This window comes from Neoarius graeffei, chromosome 22 (assembly GCF_027579695.1).
Source record: "Neoarius graeffei isolate fNeoGra1 chromosome 22, fNeoGra1.pri, whole genome shotgun sequence".
Taxonomy (NCBI): domain Eukaryota; kingdom Metazoa; phylum Chordata; class Actinopteri; order Siluriformes; family Ariidae; genus Neoarius; species Neoarius graeffei.
In genome coordinates this window covers 60,956,797-60,978,542 of record NC_083590.1, presented here as the reverse complement: position 1 = coordinate 60,978,542, position 21,746 = coordinate 60,956,797, and the positions used below count along the sequence as shown (strand labels likewise).

Below are 21,746 nucleotides of genomic sequence, written 5' to 3'. Positions count from 1 at the left end.
CAACGAGATGTTGAAGATGTCTGTAAAGACGTCTGTGAGCTCCTCGGCACAGTCTCTCAGGACACGACCAGGAATGTTATCAGGACCTGGGGCTTTTCGTGCATTTGTCATCCTGAGAGCTCTCCTCACGCTGTCTGGGGACAGCGTCAACACCTGGTCGCCGGGAGGTGGTGGGGTCTTCTGTGCCGTGGTGCTGTTGTCTGTCTCAAAGCGAATGAAGAAGTCGTTCAACTGATTCAGCAGAGATGTGTTGTCACAGGTCTGTGGCGAGGGCTTGTAGTCTGTGATGGTCTGAATCCCCCACCACAGGTTCCTGGTGTCTCTGCTGTCGTTGAAATGGTCAGCAATGTACCTGGAATACTGTCTCTTGGCCACCCTGATGCCTCGTGACAGATTGGCCCTAGCTGTCCTCAGGCCCACCTCGTCCCCAGCTCTGAAGGCGGTGTTTCGAGCCCACAGGAGCCTATAGACTTCCCCTGTCAGCCATGGCTTCTGATTGGCCCAAATGGAGACTGTTTCTGTGTACACCTGGAGATCTGTGGTGGTGTTGTAGGTGGCCGCCTGTCTGAACATGCTCCAGTCAGTGGTGGAAAAACAGTCCTGGAGTGCCTCTGAGGACCCCTCTGGCCACACATGTATCTGTTTTGTAGCTGGTTTGGTGACTTTAACCAGTGGCCTGTATGCTGGCATTAGCATAACAGTGGAGTGAGCTGAGGCCCCAAGGTGGGGTAGGGCTCTGTAGGGGCCTTTATACATGGTGTAAACATTGTCCAGAGTATTGTTTCCACGTGTAGGAAAGTTGATATGTCCATAGAGTTTTGGAAACACGCTTTTGGGGTTTGCATGATTTGAAATCCCCAGCCAGGATGAAGAAAGCATCTGGGTGGGCTGTCTGCTGCTCACTGATATGCTGATTGAGTTCATTCAGTGCTTCACTCCTGTTGTTATTGGAGCCGGGAGGGATGTATAATGCTACCAGAATATGGCTGTAAGTTCCCTCGGCAGATAGAATGGCCGGCACTTAATAATCATAAACTCCACCAGAGGTGAGCAGTGTTTGCAGATCACAACAGCATCGCGGCACCAGGCATCACTGATGTAAACACAGAGTCCTCCGCCACGAGTCCCCCCCCCCCGACTAGCGCTCTGTCTGACCGGTAGCATGTTAGCCGGGCTAGCTGAATGGCACAGTCCGGGACGCTGTCATTAAGCCATGTTTCCACAAACACAAGGACACAGCACTCACTCACAGACTTAAAAGATGAGCGGAGCAGGTGGACATAATCCAGCTTGTTGTCTAGCGAGTGTACGTTGGCCAGAGTGATGGTAGGGATAGCCGGCCGGTGAGGGCTAGCCGCTAGCCTAGTTCGGATACCTCCGCGCTTGCCTCTCTTCTGCTTCTGCATGTTCCGCCTGTGGCACTTCCACTGCGGGCTGGATGCAGGAGTGGGGGTCGGTGATTGAGCAGGCCTCTGGAGCAAACCGTAGCCGCATAGCACTTCTGCGTCCGCTGGATTTATATCCGTGAATATAGTTCTGCGGATGTCGAGCAGAAACTCACGGGAGTATGTGCGCCTTGAGACTAATGGACGCGACAAAGACGAACAGATACACACTGTTTTAAAACACGAAAATACCGTTCTGTCGGGACAGAGAGGAGCCGCTGCGTGTGTGCGCGTCGCCATCTTGGAAACACAACAGTTATATACAGTGCTCAGCTTAAGTGAGTGCACCCCCTTTGAAACGTAACATTTTAAACAATATCTCAATGAACACAAACAATTTCCAAAATGTTGACAAGACAAAGTTTAATATAACATCTGTTTAACTTATAACGTGAAAGTAAGGTTAATAATATAACTTGGATTACACATTTTTTTCAGTTTTACTCAAATTAGGGTGGTGCAAAAATGAGTACACCCCACAACAAAAACTACTACATCTAGTACTTTGTATGGCCTCCATGATTTTTAATGACAGCACCAAGTCTTCTAGGCATGGAATGAATAAGTTGACGGCATTTTGCAACATCAATCTTTTTCCATTCTTCAACAATGACCTCTTTTAGTGACTGGTTGCTGGATGGAGAGTGATGCTCAACTTGTCTCTTCAGAATTCCCCATAGGTGTTCGATCGGGTTCAGATCAGAAGACATACTTGGCCACTGAATCACTTTCACCATGTTCTTCGGAACTCCAACAGTGGCCTTAGATGTATGTTTAGTCATGTTGGAAAAGTGCACAACGACCAAGGGCATGGAGTGATGGTAGCATCTTCTCTTTCAGTATAGAGCAATACCAGGGTTTTTTCTAGAAAAATTTAGTATGAGGGTGCTCACCATGGTGAGGGAGTTAAGCGACCGGGGGGTGCGGGGGGGTTGTGCCCCCCCCGCCGAGAGAGAAATTGTTACAAATTGTTTGTCAACATTGAAAAAGAAAGAAGTAATCATCTTCTGTCCCAGACAGTCTTTGGCTTTCTTCCGTTTCGTGCCGCGGGATGACATCTTTAAATGCCCAAGTGTCAACAAAAACAACTCGCGAACTACTTCTGTCAAAAACTCCCGTGCCAGTGGGTGAAAGGTCATTCAGCCTCAAGAAATCTCGCTCTACAAGTCAGCTGACCTTGTATGTAACCCATGTCAAATCTCGCGAGAGCAGCCGTGACAAGTAAACAACGTGCCGCCTCAGTCTGGAAACCGCCAATTCGGATTGTTTTTGCACCGTCTGGCGGTGTATCTACTATGATTGGAATATTTTTGGAGTAATTATAACGTATTTGATGATCAGACACATTGTCACATGGCGTTGCTGGGATGTTTTCACGGAAAAAAGATCATTTTGAGAAAGATTGCATGTTGTGCAGTAGCATAAGTGCATGGCCTAAGTGTGACTTGGGGTTCAATTGGCATTTCCGTAAGAGGGCGCAGCGCCCCTGTTCCCCGGTTTAGACGAAAGCCTGAATACATCTGTGAATTCATGATGCCATCAATGAAATGCAAATCCCTGACACCAGCAGCACTCATGCAGCCCCACATAAGGACACTGCCACCACCATGTTTCACTGTAGGCACCATGCATTTTTCTTTGTATTCCTCACCTTTGCGACGCCATACAGTTTTGAAGCAATCAGTTCCAAAAACATTTATCTTGGTCTCATCACTCCAGAGTATAGAGTCCCAGTAGTCTTCATCTTTGTCAGCATGGGCCCTGGCAAACTCTAGGTGGGCTTTTTTGTGCCTGGGCTTTAGGAGAGGCTTCTTTTGTGGACGACATCCATGCATGCCATTCCTCTGCAGTGTACGCCGTATTGTGTCATGGGAAATTGTCACCCCAGTTTGGCTTTCTACTACTTTAGATAACTGCAGTGAACTTGCATGCCGATTTTCTTCAACCCTTCTCATCAGAAGACGCTCCTGTCAAGGTGTTAACTTCCGTGGACGACCTGGACGTCTCTGTGAGATGGTTGCAGTTCCATCTTTCTTAAATTTTTGTACCACTTTTGCTACAGTATTCTGACTGATAAGTAAAGCTTTGCTGATCTTCTTGTAGCCTTCACCTTTGTGGTGTGAAGAAATTATTTTCTTTGGGGAATTCTGAAGAGACAAGTTGAGCATCACTCTCCATCCAGCATCCAGTCACAAAAAGAGGTCATTGTTAAAGAATGGAAAAAGATTGATGTTGTAAAATATCCCCAACTTGTTCATTCCATGCCTAGAAGACTTGGTGCTGCCATTAAAAATCATGGAGGCCATACAAAGTACTAGATGTAGTTTTTGTTGTGGGGTGTACTCATTTTTGCACCACCTGAATTTGAGTAAAACTGAAAAATGTGTAATCTAAGTTATGTTATTAACCTTACTTTCACGTTATAAGTTAAACAGATGTATTAAACTTTTGTCTTTTCAATATTTTGGAAATTGTGTTCATTGAGATATTGTTTAAAATGTTACTTTTCAAAGGGGGTGCACTCATTTACGCTGAGCACTGTACCGTATTTTCTGGACTATAGAGCGCACCTGTATATAAGCCGCATCCGCTCTATTTTTAAAAAAAAATTTAAAAAAAGATATACAAGCCGCACCGGGCTATAAGCCGCAGATATCTATGTTGAAAAATTAGATATTTACTGCATGTACAGAACGATTTTGTACTGTAAATGTACATGTATGTACCTGAACAGATTCTTTCCGAACAGTGCCTTTTAACACGGCAGCAACTTTGCTGATTAAAACGGAACAGAACCAAGATAAAATAACCGGTATTTATTTACCTTCATTTCTCCTGTGTTTGAAACCACAAGTCACTTTAATCATCTTCGCTGGATTTGAAAATAATTACCAGTTAGTAATTTGTCGTGCGTGTTCTATCTGCTAAAGATCTGCTAATTCTTCTTTGCATTGATTTTTCGTCTATCTTATTTTTGATTCTACTTCCGGTTAGAGCGCCCCTAGCGTTGGAAGAAAAATCCACAGAATAGCCGCACCTTTGTATAAGCCGCATGGTTCAAAACCTAGGAAAAAAGTAGCGGCTTATAGTCCAGAAAATACGGTATGTTACCTCTGGGTGATATTATTTGTAAACATTGTATTAGTTTCCACTGTTATGCTGATGACACACAGTTGTATGTTTCTGTAAAACCAGATGAGAGACACCAGCTTAATAGAATTGAGGAATGTGTGAAGGACATTACACTCTGGATGCTTATTAACTTCCTTCTGATTAACTCTGACAAGACTAAAGTACTTGTACTCGGACCGCATGCAGCTAGAAGTAAGTTTTCTGATTACATGGTAACTCTGGATGGCCTTTGTTTCTTCACATGCAGCAGTAAAAGACCTCGGTGTGATTATTGACCCCAGTCTTTCATTTGAAACTCACATCGATAACATTACCCGGATAGCTTTCTTTCATCTCAGAAATATTGCTAAGATAAGATATTTAATGTCACTACATGACGCAGAAAAACTAGTTAATGCTTTTGTTACCTCCAGGTTGGATTATTGTAATGCCTTGCTGTCTGGATTAGGGATGGCGTAAACTAAAAAAAATCTTGACCGACCACCGAGCCTCATTAGCCGGTTAAAGTCGGTTAACCTACGAGTTTAAACAGGGATGCAAACGGCGCGCCTTTTTCACGGCTGAATCGTGCAGATCCGATTTTTTTTTTTGGGGGGGGGCGCGTTGGAGTGTCTGAATAATTTCATCAGAGTAAATTCTGTATTAAAATTACTAAATAAGCAAATGCCGTTACAGTCCATGAAACATAGGAAGTATTTCTTCTCATACTTCCTATGTTTCATGGACTGTAACGGCATTTGCTTTAGTAATTTTAATACAGAATTTACTCTGATGAAATTATTCAGACACTCCAACGCCCCCCCCCCCCCCCCAAAAAAAAATCGGATCTGCACGATTCAGCTGTGAAAAAGGCGGCATCTGCGCCTTTAGTTTGTGTGGAGAGATATGATCTGCAATAACATGCATTGTTGGCTACAGACCGAAACATACTTTCAGAATGCACTGGCCAAGGCAGGACTAAACTCCATGTGCTTTCTAATAATAATTAAAAAAAAAAAACAGAATAGTAATTTGTAAGCTAAAAAGCCTGTGTCTACACTTTTCTTTCGCCGAGTGGCAGCTGTCTTCAACTGGGGTGGGAGGGCGGGACATGACTGAATGGGTGTTTCTGATTTGTCAGCTGTCGTCCTTACACCGCATGGCATGCCCCAAGCGTTTACAACACAGAATTCCAGGTTCTCCGCTCCAAAATCGGCAGCTTCAAAACGATTGATTTTTTTTAAACGACAACCAAAAAAAAATTAACCGGTTGACGTTGATTCGGTCAACCATCGGTCAAACGGTCATCGGTTAACATCCCTAGTCTGGATGTTCCAATAAGTGCATAAACAAGCTCCAGTTAGTTCAAAATGCAGCAGCAACGGTCCTTACTAGAACTAGAAAATACGACCACATCACCCCTGTCTTATCCATACTGCATTGGCTCCCAATCAAATTTCATATTGATTATAAAATACTACTGTTGACCTTGAAAGCACTGAATGGTCTCGCACCACAGTACCTGAGTGAACTTCTGGTCCTTTATGACCTGCCATGCCTACTTGGATCAAAAGGTGCAGGCTATCTGCTGGTACCTCGTATAGTGAAGGCTACATCAGGGGGTGGAACCTTTTCTTACAAAGCCCCACAGTTATGGAACAGCCTTCCAAGTAGTGTTTGGGAATCAGACACCGTCTCAGCGTTTAAGTCTAGGCTGAAAACGTATCTGTTTAGTCAAGCCTTGTGTTAATGGTGTTTATGAGGTAAAGGTGTAGATCTGGAGGGTCCTCAGACATAGTGTTTTGGTAAACTGGGATGTATGGATGCTGTCAGTCCCCCACTTGCTTGCTCACTCAAGTTTGTTGACAGTGTAATGGCTGGCTGCTTTATGTCCCGGGGCTCCCTCATGCCTGTGTTACCTTCTGGCTTTCCCCTTTAGTTATGCTATCATAATTAGTTTTGCCGGAGTCCCTGCTTGTACTTGGTGCAAAATGTATACTGTTCCTACTTATTCAGGTGACACTGGGCATACCTAACAACCTGTGTCCCCCGCTCCCCCAAATACTGTCCCTCTGAGTTACCTGTCAATCCTGAGGTTGAGATGCTGACCTCTTCTGCTCCTTGGACCTGCCTGATCCATCCTGATGCCCCATGTCTGGTTGGGGTCTCATCACATCGGCCCCATATGGACAGTTGAGTCACACTTGGAAGATGCTCAGGACACCAACAGTAATGCTTTTATGGCTGAGGACTACAGTTGACTTGCTAACTTTAGGACTGCAGTTGTCATGAACAGTTTTGCACTCAAGTTTCCATCGATGAAGAGTTTATAACATCAACGAAACTGACTTAATGTTAAAACTGTTAATGTTATAGTCATGTTGTCTGTTGTTGCCCAAATGAGGATGGGTTCCCTTTTGAGTCTGGTTCTTCTCAAGGTTTCTTCCTCATGTCGTCTGAGGGAGTTTTTCCTTGCCACTGTCTCCACAGGCTTGCTCATTGGGGATAGATTAGGGATAAAATTAACTCATGTTTTAAGTCTTTCAAATTCAGTAAAGCTGCTTTGCGACTGTGTTGATTGTTAAAAGCACTATACAAATAAACTTTATTTTTGTGCTGCTTTTCAGCTTTAACATCCGTTTACACACACACACACACACACACACACACACACGTACATGCACATCAACACAGTTGTGTTCTGGTCTGGGGCGATCCCTTCTCTCTGCTCTCCCCTTCCTATTCTCTCCTTCACCATCACTGCAACAAACATATACACACAACATTAATCAACAACAGGTGCATTGACTGACTGCCACTCACCTTCCCTGGCCCCGCCCTCCACTCTCAAAATGCCGCTAGGCCATGTCCCCACTGCCACATACCCCCACCGGTCGACTCGGGCCGGGGAACCATCCATCCTGCAGTGGACTCCCCCTGCAATGGAACAGGAAGTCTGCCACCACCGTCTGTGCCCTGGCCTGTGGACCACCTCGAATGTAAATGGCTGGAGGGCGAGATACCAATGGGTAATCCGTGCATTGGCATCTGTCATGCAGTGGAGCCACTGGAGGGGCACATGGTCCGAACAGAGAGTGAAAGGGCACCCCAGCAGGTAGTATTGGAAGGTGAGGACCACCCACTTGATGGACAGGCACTCCTTTTTAATGGTGCTGTACATACTTTCACGCATCAAGAGCTTGCAGCTGATGTACAGTTCCTTGCCCTCCACCTTCTGGTACAAAACGTCCCCCAGCCTTCTGTCCGATGCATTTGTCTGTAAAATGAAAGGGAGAGAGAAGTCAGGGGAGTGTAAAAGTGCCCCCCCTCCACACCACACACACACACACATTGCAGCTTTTTCCTTGGTGAAAGCCTGTTGGCACTGCTCTGTCCACTGGACCAGATCTGGTGCTCCCTTTTTAGTGAGATCAGTCAGTGGGCTGGTGATGTCCGAATAATTAGGTATGAACCTACGATAGTAGCCAGCCAGCCCCAGGAACTGCCTCACCCCCTTTTTGGTCTTGGGCCTCGGGCGAGCCACAATCGTGGCAGTCTTGTCAATTTGGGGACACGCCTGCCCATGACCCAAGTGGAACCCCAGATACCGTACTTCCACCCACCCAATTGCACATTTTTTCAGTTTAGCTGTGAGACCCACACGCCGCAGTGACTCTAGGACAGCCCTAAGGTGTTCAAGGTGCCGAGGCCAATCATTACTGTGCGCGATAGTGTCATTGCGGTACATTGCCACATAGGCAGTGTGGGGATGGAGGATCTTGTCCATGAGCTGCTGGAATGTGGCAGGAGCCCCAAATAACCCAGAAAGAAGCATGACAAACTGGTGTAATCCAAATGGTGTGGAAAAGGCTGTTTTCTCTTGGGATAGAGGAGTCAAGGGGATCTGCCAATATCCCTTCGTTAAATCCAGTGTCGAATAAAAGTGAGCAGCACTGAACCGATCAAGCAACTAATCAATGTGAGGCATTGGGAATGTGTAGAATTTAGACACCACGTTGACTTTTCTATAGTCTATAAAGAACCGGACCGATCTATCAGTCTTGGGTACCAGGACCGCTGGGCTGCTCCAGTCACTGTGTGAGTCCTCAATCACAGACACAGAAGGAGAATATGGGAGGAACCACTGGTGCAGTGGGCCGGCTGTGGGGAGCTGGCCTCCGTCTCTGTGGTGGGGGAATGGGGTGGGGACGGGAAGAGAGAGAGAAGAGGTGACCCATCCGCCTGCTTTTAGAGAAGAGGTGACCCGTCCGCCTGCTTTTGGAACGGCCGTCAGATGGCCCTCCACCAACTTGATGGCTTGCTCCATTGACACTGAGCGATGATGCTGGACCCACTCTGCCGTTCCTTCCGGAAGTTGAGCGATAAACTGTTCTAGTGTCACCAGTTCGATGATCCTGTTGGTGTCATGCTCGTCCACCCTCGGCTGCTGTTGGCCAAATGCAAACGGCCGGCTGACCTCCAACATCAGTGTCCAGAAGCACTGGTGATGTTCTGGAGAGTGGCCGACACATTGCAGGATGGCTCTCTTCAGGTCGGTGTATATGAGCTGGCTGTCGGTGGCAAGCTGCTGCGTGGTGGGCTGTGCCTCGCCAGGCAGGAGTGGAAGTAGGCATGCTGCGTGCTGCTCGACCGGCCACCTCCATGCTTCGGTCGCTGGCTTGAAGAGAGTAATTAAAGCTTTCCAGATCATTGTACAGGCCCATCTTTGTGAGGGTGATGTGGGGAGGGTCTGCTGCGGTCGAGGTCCCCGCCGACACAAGCAGATGCCAGAACACCTGGTGATCTTCCTGCTTGACCAGTATCAAGGCTTCAAAGCATTGATCTTGTTCCTTCCGGAGGGCAGTCAGCGCTTGATTCTGGTTCTGCTGGGCAGTACCGAGGGCATAGATGAGATCCTTAAATGGGGAAGACTTCATGTGGTGATTTCCCTTCTGTACTCCCGGGTTTCGGCACCACTCTAATACATCCCTCATGTGGGTGGAGTACAGAAGCATGGCAGGCGAGAGATGACGTTCACACACTTTTTTTTTTTTTATTTTCGTGTTTGTTTTTCAGCTTTAACGTCTGTTTAGGTACACAAACATGTGCATACACACAGTTGCATTTTGGTCTGGGGAGATCTCTGCTGTCTCCCTCTTTTTCTGTTCTCCCCAATCACTGCAACAAACACACCCACACAACATTTAATTGACAACATGTGCATTAAACTTTGCCACTCACCTTCCCTGGCCCTGCCCTGCATTCACAAACTGACACTAAGCCATGCCCCCACTGCCACAAATACGTTTGAAGTTCTTCATACTAACTGTCCAGGTTTTTGTGTCATGCCGAGATAATCATTATAAAGAATCACGACGCCTCCTCCTCTGCCAGTTAGACGAGGCTGGTGTATATAACTGTAACCAGGAGGACTAGTTTCATTTAATGCTACAAACTCCTTTGATTTTATCTGTTTCTGTTAAACACAGTACATTAAACTGCTGATCAGTAAGAAGTTCATTAACAGTTCGTGCTTCAGACATAAGAAAAAAAATATTTAAGAGTCTTACTTTTTAGGTCAAAGGTGCTGGCAGCAGCTGTACAGTTAGTATGATGTAATTTTTATATTAATTAGATTATTAGAACAAACTCTGAATATTTCTACTTTTTTGTATAGCTCTGGGAACAGGCTCAGTCTCAATGTAATGGAACCTGTGTGATGACTCTGTGCCTGTAGCAGACAGACAGTTTAGCCTGTTTGTCTGCTCCCTGGCCTTGGCTCTGGATTGTCATGGATTAACTAGGCCTGTTCTGAGACTATGAGCTATGCTGCGAGAAATGAGAGCAGCACCTTCCCGTGTGGGATGGATACAGTCCTGCCCTAACAGATTTGTTGTTTGATCTTTAGCTGCGTGAGGACATGAAAACCGAGACATCCACGGATGGAGAGACCTCAGAAGCCTGTGTGAAGAAAGAGGAGACGCTGGAGCTGAAAATCTACAACTATGGAGACGATCTCGACAGCCCACCTGAAGGTCTCTCCGTTAAAGTGGAAGATCCTGACAATAAAGACCATTTCTGTAAGACATCAGGTCACTCTGGTGTTAAGTAACACTCACTGTTTATTCTGCCCTGCACACTATCTGGTGCACTAAAAGTGCAATACAGTACATTTGGGATGTCGCCTCAGTCTCTCTTATGATTTTAATCAACAAATTGTTACATTGAAATTTAGATGTTTTTATTGATTAAAGTATGAACTTTGTTTATAGAGTGTGTAACATGGTAGCAAGGAGTGAGAGAAACTATTTATTGATTTATTTGAAATACTTTAGTCGTTTATAAACCAATGTTAACCTGAACAAAATAAGTATGGAATATCACATGATGGGTGTGTATAAAAATTTATGCCGCGTGATTTATTTTCATATAACAGGATGGCTCAAAGTGTATGAGTCCCCTCAAACCATAGTGATTTGCTTGTTATTGCAATTTTTAATTTATTAATGAATGACACATTGAATGTTTTATTTGTTTCTGCTTACATTTAATGTTGCACAATGTCTGTCATTCTCTCCAGCCACTCCTGTGTTTTATTCTGAGACTAAAAAAAATGTGGGATGTCGTGTGACTGAGAAACCAGAAAGCACCAAGTCCTCTGTCCTGAAGAGACTTACATCTTGGGAAACTTACTGACTGATACCTGGGTCTCCTTCCATAAATGTTAAATAAATGCAGTGTTTCCCCTAGAAAATGTTTGAAGGTGCGGTGGCAAGACCTGCGCTCAGACGTCCCACCCCAGTACGAGGATAAAAACAGCCAACAGCACAGAAGGCTATACATAGATTAATCCATCGGTTATGACTTTAGCTCACAACATGCCAGCACATAACTGCGCAGAATAAAATGCTAAAACAGCCAACAGTACACAACAAAAGCACCTCGGTAGTAGGCTAACTCAACTTTAAACAACTTGCTTGTATCAGTACCAATGCAGTATAGAAACATTGAAAACAGAGGAAGCAGTGCACTCGGCGGTGCTAATAGAAGTAACCAATGACTTGCCCTTAAAACTTCCCAAAGGCCTGCCTGCGTCTGTCATTGGCCTGCACGAACTCCTTTGCGATGGCTGTCATGTCAGTTTGTTCCAGAATGTCACGGTGAATATGGCAGTTCATCAAGTCATTCAGTCTCTTTTGTGTCATTGTGGATCGGAGGTATGATTTCAGTCGACGAAGTGTGGAAAACGAACGCTCTGCTGATGCCGAGGGCACGAAGGCCAAAAGCCAGGGCACCGAGGCCATAAAATAAAACAATGATTTTAAGTTCATGTCTATAATGAATTTAATTTAAGGACTAATGACTCTCCTGAGGAAGATTGGAGTCCCGGTCAAAACTATCAAGCAGGTAAAGAAACATCTACAATTTTATGTCTGAAGATAAGAAAATATTGAACACATCTAAACTTATCAATCCATCACTCACTTAAAAAATTGTAAAACTTATTAAACCTATATCCTCCCATAATTTTTGTTCAATTGACACCAAATGTGCAAGAGCATCTTCAGACTGTACTACTACGCAGATTTTTGATTAATCAAAATTGAGCCTGGAGTACATCAAAATGTTTGACTGTAAATGGAACATATACTAGCATGCAGGCTACTGATTAACCCATAAGAGCCCAGACCGATTTCTCAATCAAGGAAAATTATTGAGGAAATAAAATGAACTAAATAGACGACAAAGAAAACATTTCTGACCTTTTATTTTTTTAAAATAGCACTTTCATGTCTCAAGATCTGAAATATTAAATTGCAAATTTGCAGAACACTGCAACACTATTACACTGTTAACCCCAAAGTTCATTCTATGCAAACAGTTTGAGTAAATTCCACTTTTAAAGATTAGTTTTATTGCATTACTTAAACAGTATGAGTACATGAAGAGTATATGAGACAGTCATTGGGTTACTCATTTTTGTAATTTAAACAAACTAAAACTATCATGTTTTACCTCCGGCCACAGTGCTGCCCTGTTGTGATCGGCTCAAAACTCAAGACAAGTTGAGTTGACGGCTACAGAGGAAGTTGCGCCATTTTCTAATTTATACAGAGCAATTTAAGGTCTTTGCACTTTTGACAGCAAGCTAATTAGCATGTTAGCGGCTACAGTCGGTACTCGGCACGTTAAAAGTGGGTCAACGTTGTAACGACATAACGCTACTGTACAAGCAATGCTTATTTAACGGTAACAAACTTAAGCCCTATATGTTGAAATTCCTCTCTTATTCGTTCGTTAATTGGGCAGGAGATGCGTTTGATTAAATCTTCTGATTGGCTGGTGATAGATTGGTGGGCGGGGATGCATTTGATTAAGTCTCCTGATTGGCTGGTGATAGATTGGTGTCATTATAGTGCGTCTGAGCGGTTCATGCCAGGCTCGAGTCCGCTCAACGTCAAAAAATATTGGTTTAGCCTATTTTTTAAATAATTTTCAAAAATAATTTTCAAAAAGTTACCCGGGCCACGGCCCCCCCTTCAGGAATTCCTGAAGGTGCGGCGGCAAAAATCAAGGTGCGGCGGCCCGCCGCAGCCAATTGTACATAGCGGAAACACTGAAATGTGTCCTAATGTCTTCACCACATTAGAATATTATAGTTTGGAGGGGTTTTTTCCCCCTCTTTCTTCCACCCATTTTCTGTCCAGTGTGGTCACCTGCTAGTATCCACCCACTAGCCAGGTCTCTCTAACCATGTGAGTGAAGGCTAACACATGCTTCCTCCAAGACATGTAAAGCCATCAAACTCCTCTTTTTCAATTGTAGCTCATGCTGTGTCGCATGATAGCAAAACACACCTGGAGGAAAGTGCTATGTGCTCTCTGCCCCACATGCATAAGCTCGCAGAAGATCCCAACCAGCTGTGATTTAATAGGGGACAGAGAGAATGCCCCCATTATGTCCCTGGAATGGGATGTTCAATAAGAGACAGTGGGTGCGAAAGACAGGAGTCCAAATATACGGATTTCGGGGCATTACAGTGGCGCAGCTCCAGGGTCCTGGATTCACTTCTAAGCTCGGATTGCTGTCTGTGTGAAGTTTTGCAAGCCCCACCTGTCACTGTAGGTTTCCTCTGGGTCCACTGGTTTCTTCTTCAGCAAATGGTTATGCTTGGTTATGCTATTCGGTGTGTGTGTGTGTGTGTGTGTGTGTGTTTTTAATTAAATATGAGTCCTAGATGTATGGCATTGGAGGGGAAAAAATGTCTAGATTTAGAAATGCCATAATTGTCAGCAAGCTCAAATAGAGATGTGCGTTGGACTATTTATTTATTTACTTTCTGACTGACTGTGTGGACAGTTAATTTTGTTTGTACCTGCATGTGATTTCATAACAAATTTGGGAAATTCTGTTTCCCAGAAGACAAGCAAACAAGTAGCTGAATTTAAAACAACCCTGACCAGACAAGTCCTAAGAATACTGTAAATACATCATGCAGTGCCACAGTCACATTAATGAACATTTGTTTTATTTTGCCATGCAAGCTTCATATCTGACCACTTGTTTACTCCCACAAGGAAGTAAAAAAAAAAAAATCATACTCGTGTCCAGTACTGGCACAAAATATGGAAATGCCTAAGAAAAGATCGATTTTGCATACTTAATCAGTGCAAATGACATCAGAATCTGCACTGAAGGCAACTGAAATACATTATGAAGATACAGAGACACCTTTAACCACAATTTTATACTTTAACCATGAAAACACTAGCAGTTTTGGCCATCATTGTGTGATCAACATCATAAAAATACTGGAAATAGTATCTCTTTTTGTCTAGTTTAGCCCCAAAAACCACCTTAATCACTCCTTGTTGGGCAATCCTACCATGATATGCTAATTATTCCACAGGTGAAAACCATTTACTAAATCATGTGGTCTCTACAAATAATTCATTAGAAAAAGTATTTATCCTCTGACTACAGCCAGGCAACAGGCAGAAATGGCATCAGAGAGAGAAACTACAGAAGAGCAGCATATTAGGATGAAAGTTTTGCGGGAGGAGGGCCATTCATAACTAGCCATAGCAAAGAAACTGCAGGTGACCCACAGTGCTGTCTGGAAATGCCTCAAGCATCACCAGAAGACTGGGAACTTCAAGAACATTTCAGGCAGAGGAAGGAAGAAAAAGTTGACTAAAGCTGATGTCCAGTACCTCAAGACTACATCCCTACAAGAGAGGAAGAAATCCAGCAAGGAACTGGCACAGGACCTCCAAGATGCTACAGGCAAGGATGTCTCCCCGCACCTGGCTAGGAAGGCCTCAAAGGTCATGTGTCAGTGCACAAAACTTTTGTTGAGAGGTGGAAATAAGCAGAAGAGACTTAACTGGGCAAAAATTCACAGGAGTTGGACTTCTGAGCAGTGGAAAAGGGTCTTGTTCTCAGATGAGAAGGAATTTGAATTATTTGGCAACGCTATGCAACAGTAATTCCGGTGCAGAAAGGGAGAAAGATACAAGGCAAACTGTATTTCTCCCACAATAAAACATGACAGAGGGGTCCTGCAAGTATAAGGAGCTATCACCTACAATGGAGTTGGTCATCTCTACAAAATAGATGGAACCCTCACTGCTGACAAGTACAGACAAATCCTTATCCATCAAGCTGTGCCTTCTGGAAGAGCTCTCATTGGCAACAACTTTATCTTCCAGCAAGATAATGACCCAAAACACACAGCCAGGGTGGTTAAACAGTATCTACAAAACAAAGAACAAGATGGCAGCTTGACAATTCTTGATTGGCCAGCCCGAAGTCCTGACATGAATATAATTGAGCAAGTCTGGAACTACATGGAGCGAGAGAAGGTGAAAAGGGCTCCTTCAAACCTGCCACAGCTCTGGGAAGTGTTGCAAGACATATGGAGATTAATTCCACTTGATTTTATTCATAAACTTTGATAGCATGCCTGATCGTGTCAGTGCACTTCAGTGTCAAGGGGTTCCATACCAAATATTGATATTATTTTAGAATGATTTACTCTGGTTACTTGTAACATTTATTTATGATGAAAATGTTTAGTTTATTAAGAGAACTTGAGAACAAAAGGTCAAATTGTGTGGTGTTTTGTCATTTTGGTAGGTGTTTCCATATTTTGTGCCAATACTGGTACCTTGTTGTGTTCTGTTTGCTCTCAGTCCTGATGGACACCTCTAGTCTCAACCAGATGCTCAGTGAACCTTACTGGCAAACTTTCTTAGGATAATCTTTATACAGTACTAATGTGCTGTATATGGTCTTAGACACACAGATTGCACACATGTTTGGGCCTCATTTCTTCCTGTTGTGTTTTCTCTACTCCCAGACTGTGAAGTTTGCAAATCCTTCTTCCTCAACAAATGTGAGGTTCATGGACCACCCCTCTTCATCCCAGATACTCCTGTTCCCATGGGAGTCCCTGACCGAGCCAGACAAACTCTTCCTCCTGGGCTAGAAATCCAGAAGTCCAGTATTCCTGATGCAGGCCTGGGAGTGTTTAATAAGGGGGAGACTGTTCCAGTAGGTGCACACTTCGGACCCTGCCAGGGAGAGCTGGTGAACAGAGAAGAAGCCAGGAACAGTGGAGACTCCTCGGTTGTGAGTGTCATAAATTTTATTATAAAGATTGTATATTTTTATGTAACAAAATATGATGACTAGATGAAGGTAGCTCCAATTAATATCAATTTCTTCTTGCAGATGATATGTGGAGTAGTGGTGTAAATCGCAAGTTTGATCACAATGTGATCCGACGTTGGTTCTTTTAGCCAGTGTGGTGGAACTTGCCTGTTAATAAAAATACTAGTAACACCTCAGTGCTCAAGTAAATAAAGTAATGCTCAAGCAAATATTTATTTATTGTATAATATAATTATTCATGAAAGTCCCATAAAATCACAAGCCCAGGTAGTCACTAACATGGGTCCTCCCATAACGACTTCTAAACATGATCAGCTTCCTGTATTATACAAAATATTAGTAATCAACATTCCATTATAATCTGTTTTCCCAAATGCAGTTGAGAAAAACTGTACCAAGTTTTCCTTGACTCTGATGCATGCACAACATGGTAGCTGCTTCTCTCTCTCGCTCGCTCTCTCTCTCTCTCACACACACACACACACACACACACACACACACAACACACGGAATGTATTCATTTACACTTAGTTTGTTTCTTTTCTAAAATGTCGAGGATAAACAGAGAAGCATGACACTACAGGATTTGAACAGATACTGTTAACTATAATTAATGCTAAAGTGAATATAAGACTTGTTACCACACCAACGAGCCAATGGTTTTCGATGCCACAAAATTTGCCACTGTCCGAGTTGGTTTGATGCTGGGGTCTGCAGTTGGTGTGACGTTGTTTCATTTCCGTGAATTCACAAATGCAGGCAAAGTATAATTTGAACATCGGTTCAGTGAGGGTTGATTAGATACGTATAGTATATACCCGGTGTGCTGTGAGACAAAGTGAAGTGTGCTGTGGAATTTTGAGCAACCCCATGCATTTTTATGCAGGCTCATGAAATAATATTTTTTAAAATAGAACAATGACTGTACTTTTTCATTAAAAATGTTTGTAGGTCATCACTTGCTTTGAACTTTTAAATTTTTTTTAATCTAAATGGCCTTTAATCCCATTTTGAAAATAAATTTGGGTCCAGGGAGGAGGATTATTATTGTAGCGACCAGAAAAGGCAGTCCCTTTAGTTGTTGCCAGTTCCACGGAGCCTTGCCAGAGTGCAAAGGCTCATAGGGCTGTTAATGTTTAAGCTTAGAGAGAGCATTAGGGGCTAAATAGCAATGAGCCACCTTGACCAAGACTCCTGCAGTAATAACCACCTCTGTCCAGTATTTCTGATAGGCATGTATCTTGTAGTAAAATAAAACATCTAGAATCATGTTATGTACAGAGCATAGGATATCACATAAGTCAACCTGTCCCTATCCCAGTCCACCATCCCACCCTGCCTGAAGTTCTCTACCATCTTCCATTGCCAAAAAAAAGACCATTAGCAGCCTGAATGACCACTCTCCAGTGGCACTTACTCCCATCATCATGAAGCGCTTTGAGAAACTGGTTCAGAGTTGCATCATCACAAGTCCCCCACCCATGTTAGACAGACACCAGTATGCTTATAGAGCTAACAGGTCTACAGAGGATGCCATAGCTACAATTCTCCACACTTCCCTCACTCACCTTGGGCAGCAGGAGAGCTATGCTAAGCTGCTCTTTGGGGAGTTTAGCTCAGCATTCTCCCTCACAGACTGGTGTCCAAACTGACAGACCTGGGACTGTCCTAATCCATCTGCCTCTGGATAAAGAACTTCCTGTCTGATCGCTCACAGAGGGTGAGAGAAGGCCCCCACATCTCCTCAGCCTCAGCAATGGCGCCCCACTCTTCACCCTCTAGTCAAGTCAAGTTTATTTTTATAGTGTTTTTAACAATAGACATTGTCGCAAAGCAGCTTTACTGAATTTGAATGACTTAAAACATGAGCTAATTTTATCCCTAATCTATCCCCAATGAGCAAACCTTTGGCGACGGTGGCAAGGAAAAACTCCCTCAGACAACATGAGAAAGAAACCTCGAGAGGAACCAGACTCAAAAGGGAATCCATCCTCATTTGGGTGATAAGAGACAATGTGATTATAACAGTTTTAACATGGTCAGTTTTGTTGATGTTCTAACTCTTCATTGATGGAAACTTGAGTGCTAAACTGTTCATGACAACTGCAGTCCTAAAGTTAGTAAGTCAACTGTAGTCCTCAGCCATAAAAGCATGATGGAAGATGCTCGGGACACTTACAAAGTGTGACTTTTAACTGTCCACATGGGGCCATCCTCCACAGGAGCAATGTGATGAGACTCCAACCAGACGTAGGGCATCAGGATGGATCAGGCAGGTCTGAGGAGCAGAAGAGGTCAGGATTGACATGTAACTCAGAGGGACAGATGGGGGGGAGCGAGGAGAGAAAGAGAGAGAAAACGCAGGTTGTTGGGTATGCCCAATGTCACCTGATGAGTAGGAACAGTATACATTTTGCACTGAGTTTTGTTTTTTTTTTCCCCCCCCCCAGAGTCCCAAGCAGGAGAACTGACAGCATCCATACATCCCAGTTTACCAAAACACTCCATCTGAGGACCCTCCAGATCTACTCCTTTCCCTCATAAACACTCTTAACAAAAGGCTTGGCTAAACAGATATGCTTTCAGCCTAGACTTAAACATTGAGACTGTTTCTGATTCCCGAACATTACTTGGAAGTCTGTTCCATAACTGTGGGGCTTTGTAAGAAAAGGCTCTGCCCCCTGATGTAGCCTTCACTGTACGAGGTACCAGCAGATAGCCTGCACCTTTTGATCTAAGTAGGCATGGCGGGTCACAAAAGACCAGAAGTTCGCTCAGGTACTGTGGTGCGAGACCATTCAGTGCTTTCAAGGTCAATAGTAGTATTTTATAATCAATCTGAAATTTGATTGGGAGCCAATGCAGTGTGGATAAGACGGGTGATGTGGTCATATTTTCTAAAAAAAAAAAAGTTCCTCTACACTTACAACTGCACCCTGCTCACTCCCGTAATAGCATCATCAAATTTGCGGATGATACTACCATAGTGGAGCTCATCTCTGGGGGGAAGGAGTCTGCTTATCAGCACAAGGTGGAGCAGCTGTCTGGGTGGTGCTGAGACAACAAACCTGGTCCTCAACCACCAAAACCAAGGAGCTGATCATAGGCTTCAGGAAAAAGAAAACAGACTTTCAGTCTATTCTCATCAGTGGGCAATGTGTGGAGAGGATCCTGGACTTCTGGTTCCTGGGGGTGCACATAGAGGAGGATCTGACCTGGAGCATTAATGCCACACAAGTGATAAAGAATGCACAGCAGAGACTTTACTTACTGATGATCCTCAGGACGAACGACCTCACTCAAAAACTGCTTGTCCTTCTATTGTTGCTCCATAGAGAGCACTTACATACTGCATCAGTGTGTGGTTTGCCAGCTGCACAGGAGCAGAGAAGAAAGTGCTCCAGAGGGTTGTCACCACCACCCAGATGATCATCAGATGCCCTCTTCCCTACCTGGAAGAGCTTTACAGTTCCTGCTGCCTCAAAAGAACCCTCAGTATATTAAAAGATCCGTCCCACCCAGAAATTCTCTCTTTGAACTGCTGCCCTTGGGCAGACAGTTCAGGTCAATTAAGAAATGGACAAATAGACCCCTTGCACATGATGTCACGCATCATGTGATAATTGACCCCCAGGTGAAAAGACACCAGCTTTGTAAGCAAGGCTTCACCGGTCTTAAATATGGTTCATTTTTGTGCTGTTTTTGGTTGTTCCAGTCGTTTAAATCGAGGAATAGATAAAAGATATTACCATTTCCCTGCTATGAAGAAAAATGTTAACAAAGAGAAGCAAATGCTTCAAGAACAATGAAGAAATGAGTGGTTAAAGAGAATGCAGCGAGAGGAGCTAAGCCTGAAAACTCCAGAGAAATTTGCCACTCTGTTTAAAATGTATTTTTTTTAAATAGACAGGCACAACAGAGTATGGAAGAGTTTGTTTAAGAATCTCCTTTTATTTCTGCTCACATTCGAATTAGCTTCTTCGTGAAAGTGTTCAGACAAAATCAAATGATTTTCTTACAGATGAACCAACTTCCTTATTTGACATGAAAAACCCAGATTGGGCACCAAACAAACAACACTGACATAATTGGTTAAAAAACCCAACAAGGAGCGACATGCTCCTGATACATCCTGAAAGAACAGAAAAGATTAAGAGCGCTGCAGCTTTGCTTCTGTTATTGGAGGAACTCAGTCCTGTGCAAAATGTCAACATGGAGCCAGAGTGTAGTAATGAACCTACAGTTTGAGAGTTCTACACAAACACACTGAACTTTACAACAGCTGCAGGCATGTGAAATGGAAATAAATCGACTAAGGCAGGAAAAACTATTTTGGATCAAATTGTTAGTGCCTGTTGCATACTTATCAACCTGTGTGACTCAGTTGTGCCTTTTGAATAGAGAATAAATGAAGAGGGAACTGAACATGAACAGTTTATTGAAATGATTATTACAAGGGTGATTATAGTTAGCTATATGACTACAGCTACAACTGGAATGTGCCGATTCTGTTTGCATTTGTAATTATTGTACCATCCACTATTTGATAAAATTAAAATAAAATCATACATCATTGTTTGAACGTCTCGAGCAAGATAATGTTATTTTACAAATAATAATACTTCAGAGATTTCGGGTTTTTTAACAATCATAAATATCAATGTATAAATGAGTGCAAACAGCTCTGTAACTTGATGTCCTTGAGGTTGTTGAGACATGGCGGGCCGGGAATACCATCTAGCCCACAGTTCAAGTAGTAGTCCTTTGAGAGTAAATGCTCAGGCTTTTGCAGCATTCTGTTCCCTAAAGCTGATGTCGGTAAAAATTCTTTACACAAAGGTTTTCTTGTTTATGTAGTGGGGTATGCGTTTGTTTGTTTGTTGTTGTTGTTTTTTAAACTGTTCTTCCATGTCCGGATTCTTCAGGAAAAGGAAAGTACATTCCAACATGTAGCTAACACTAGGCCACAAATCGGCACCGTCACTCCATTGGTTTTGAGGAATTTTGTACAGATCATAGCCACTAATAAACTCTAATTTCCATTTATCTTTCACTTCTTTATAACTAAGATTAAGTAATCCGGTAGTAGAGATTTTTAGCTGTAGTTTTCTTCAGACAACAGCAACGGACGTCAGACATGTTTGAGTTGAGAGAGATTTCTTTCACAGCTACCCTAATTTGCAAAAGAACAGGTCGCTGTTCCACTGGCAGTAGTTATTAAAAAAAAAAAGACACAATAATAGTGTTTCCCTCAGGATTTTGTGAAACTAGGGTCAATGGACCTCGCTCTGGGGGCATGCTCCCCTGTAAGATAATTTTGTTTATTTTAAAGTTAAATGTATCAAACTGGTGCACTTTGAGAGCAAAATTAAGAGTTTAGATCTATGAAGAACTTCTCATCTCATTATCTCTAGTCGCTTTATCCTGTTCTACAGGGTCACAGGCAAGCTGGAGCCTATCCCAGCTGACTACGGGCGAAAGGCGGGGTACACCCTGGACAAGTCGCCAGGTCAT

The 21,746-nt window shown here is 43.5% G+C and overlaps 1 protein-coding gene across 1 annotated transcript in view; it reads left to right on the top strand.

The window, feature by feature from the left end:
* The window catches only part of LOC132871023 (histone-lysine N-methyltransferase PRDM7-like), a 38,691-nt gene extending 19,764 nt beyond the window's left edge, over positions 1 to 18,927 (top strand). Inside the window, exons 3-5 of the mRNA XM_060905183.1 lie at positions 10,465 to 10,636; positions 15,919 to 16,190; positions 18,683 to 18,927. Coding sequence (XP_060761166.1) covers positions 10,465 to 10,636; positions 15,919 to 16,190; positions 18,683 to 18,703 — 465 coding nt within the window. The 3' untranslated portion in view covers positions 18,704 to 18,927. The remainder of the gene's footprint in view (positions 1 to 10,464; positions 10,637 to 15,918; positions 16,191 to 18,682) is intronic.
* Positions 18,928 to 21,746: the final 2,819 nt, after the last annotated feature.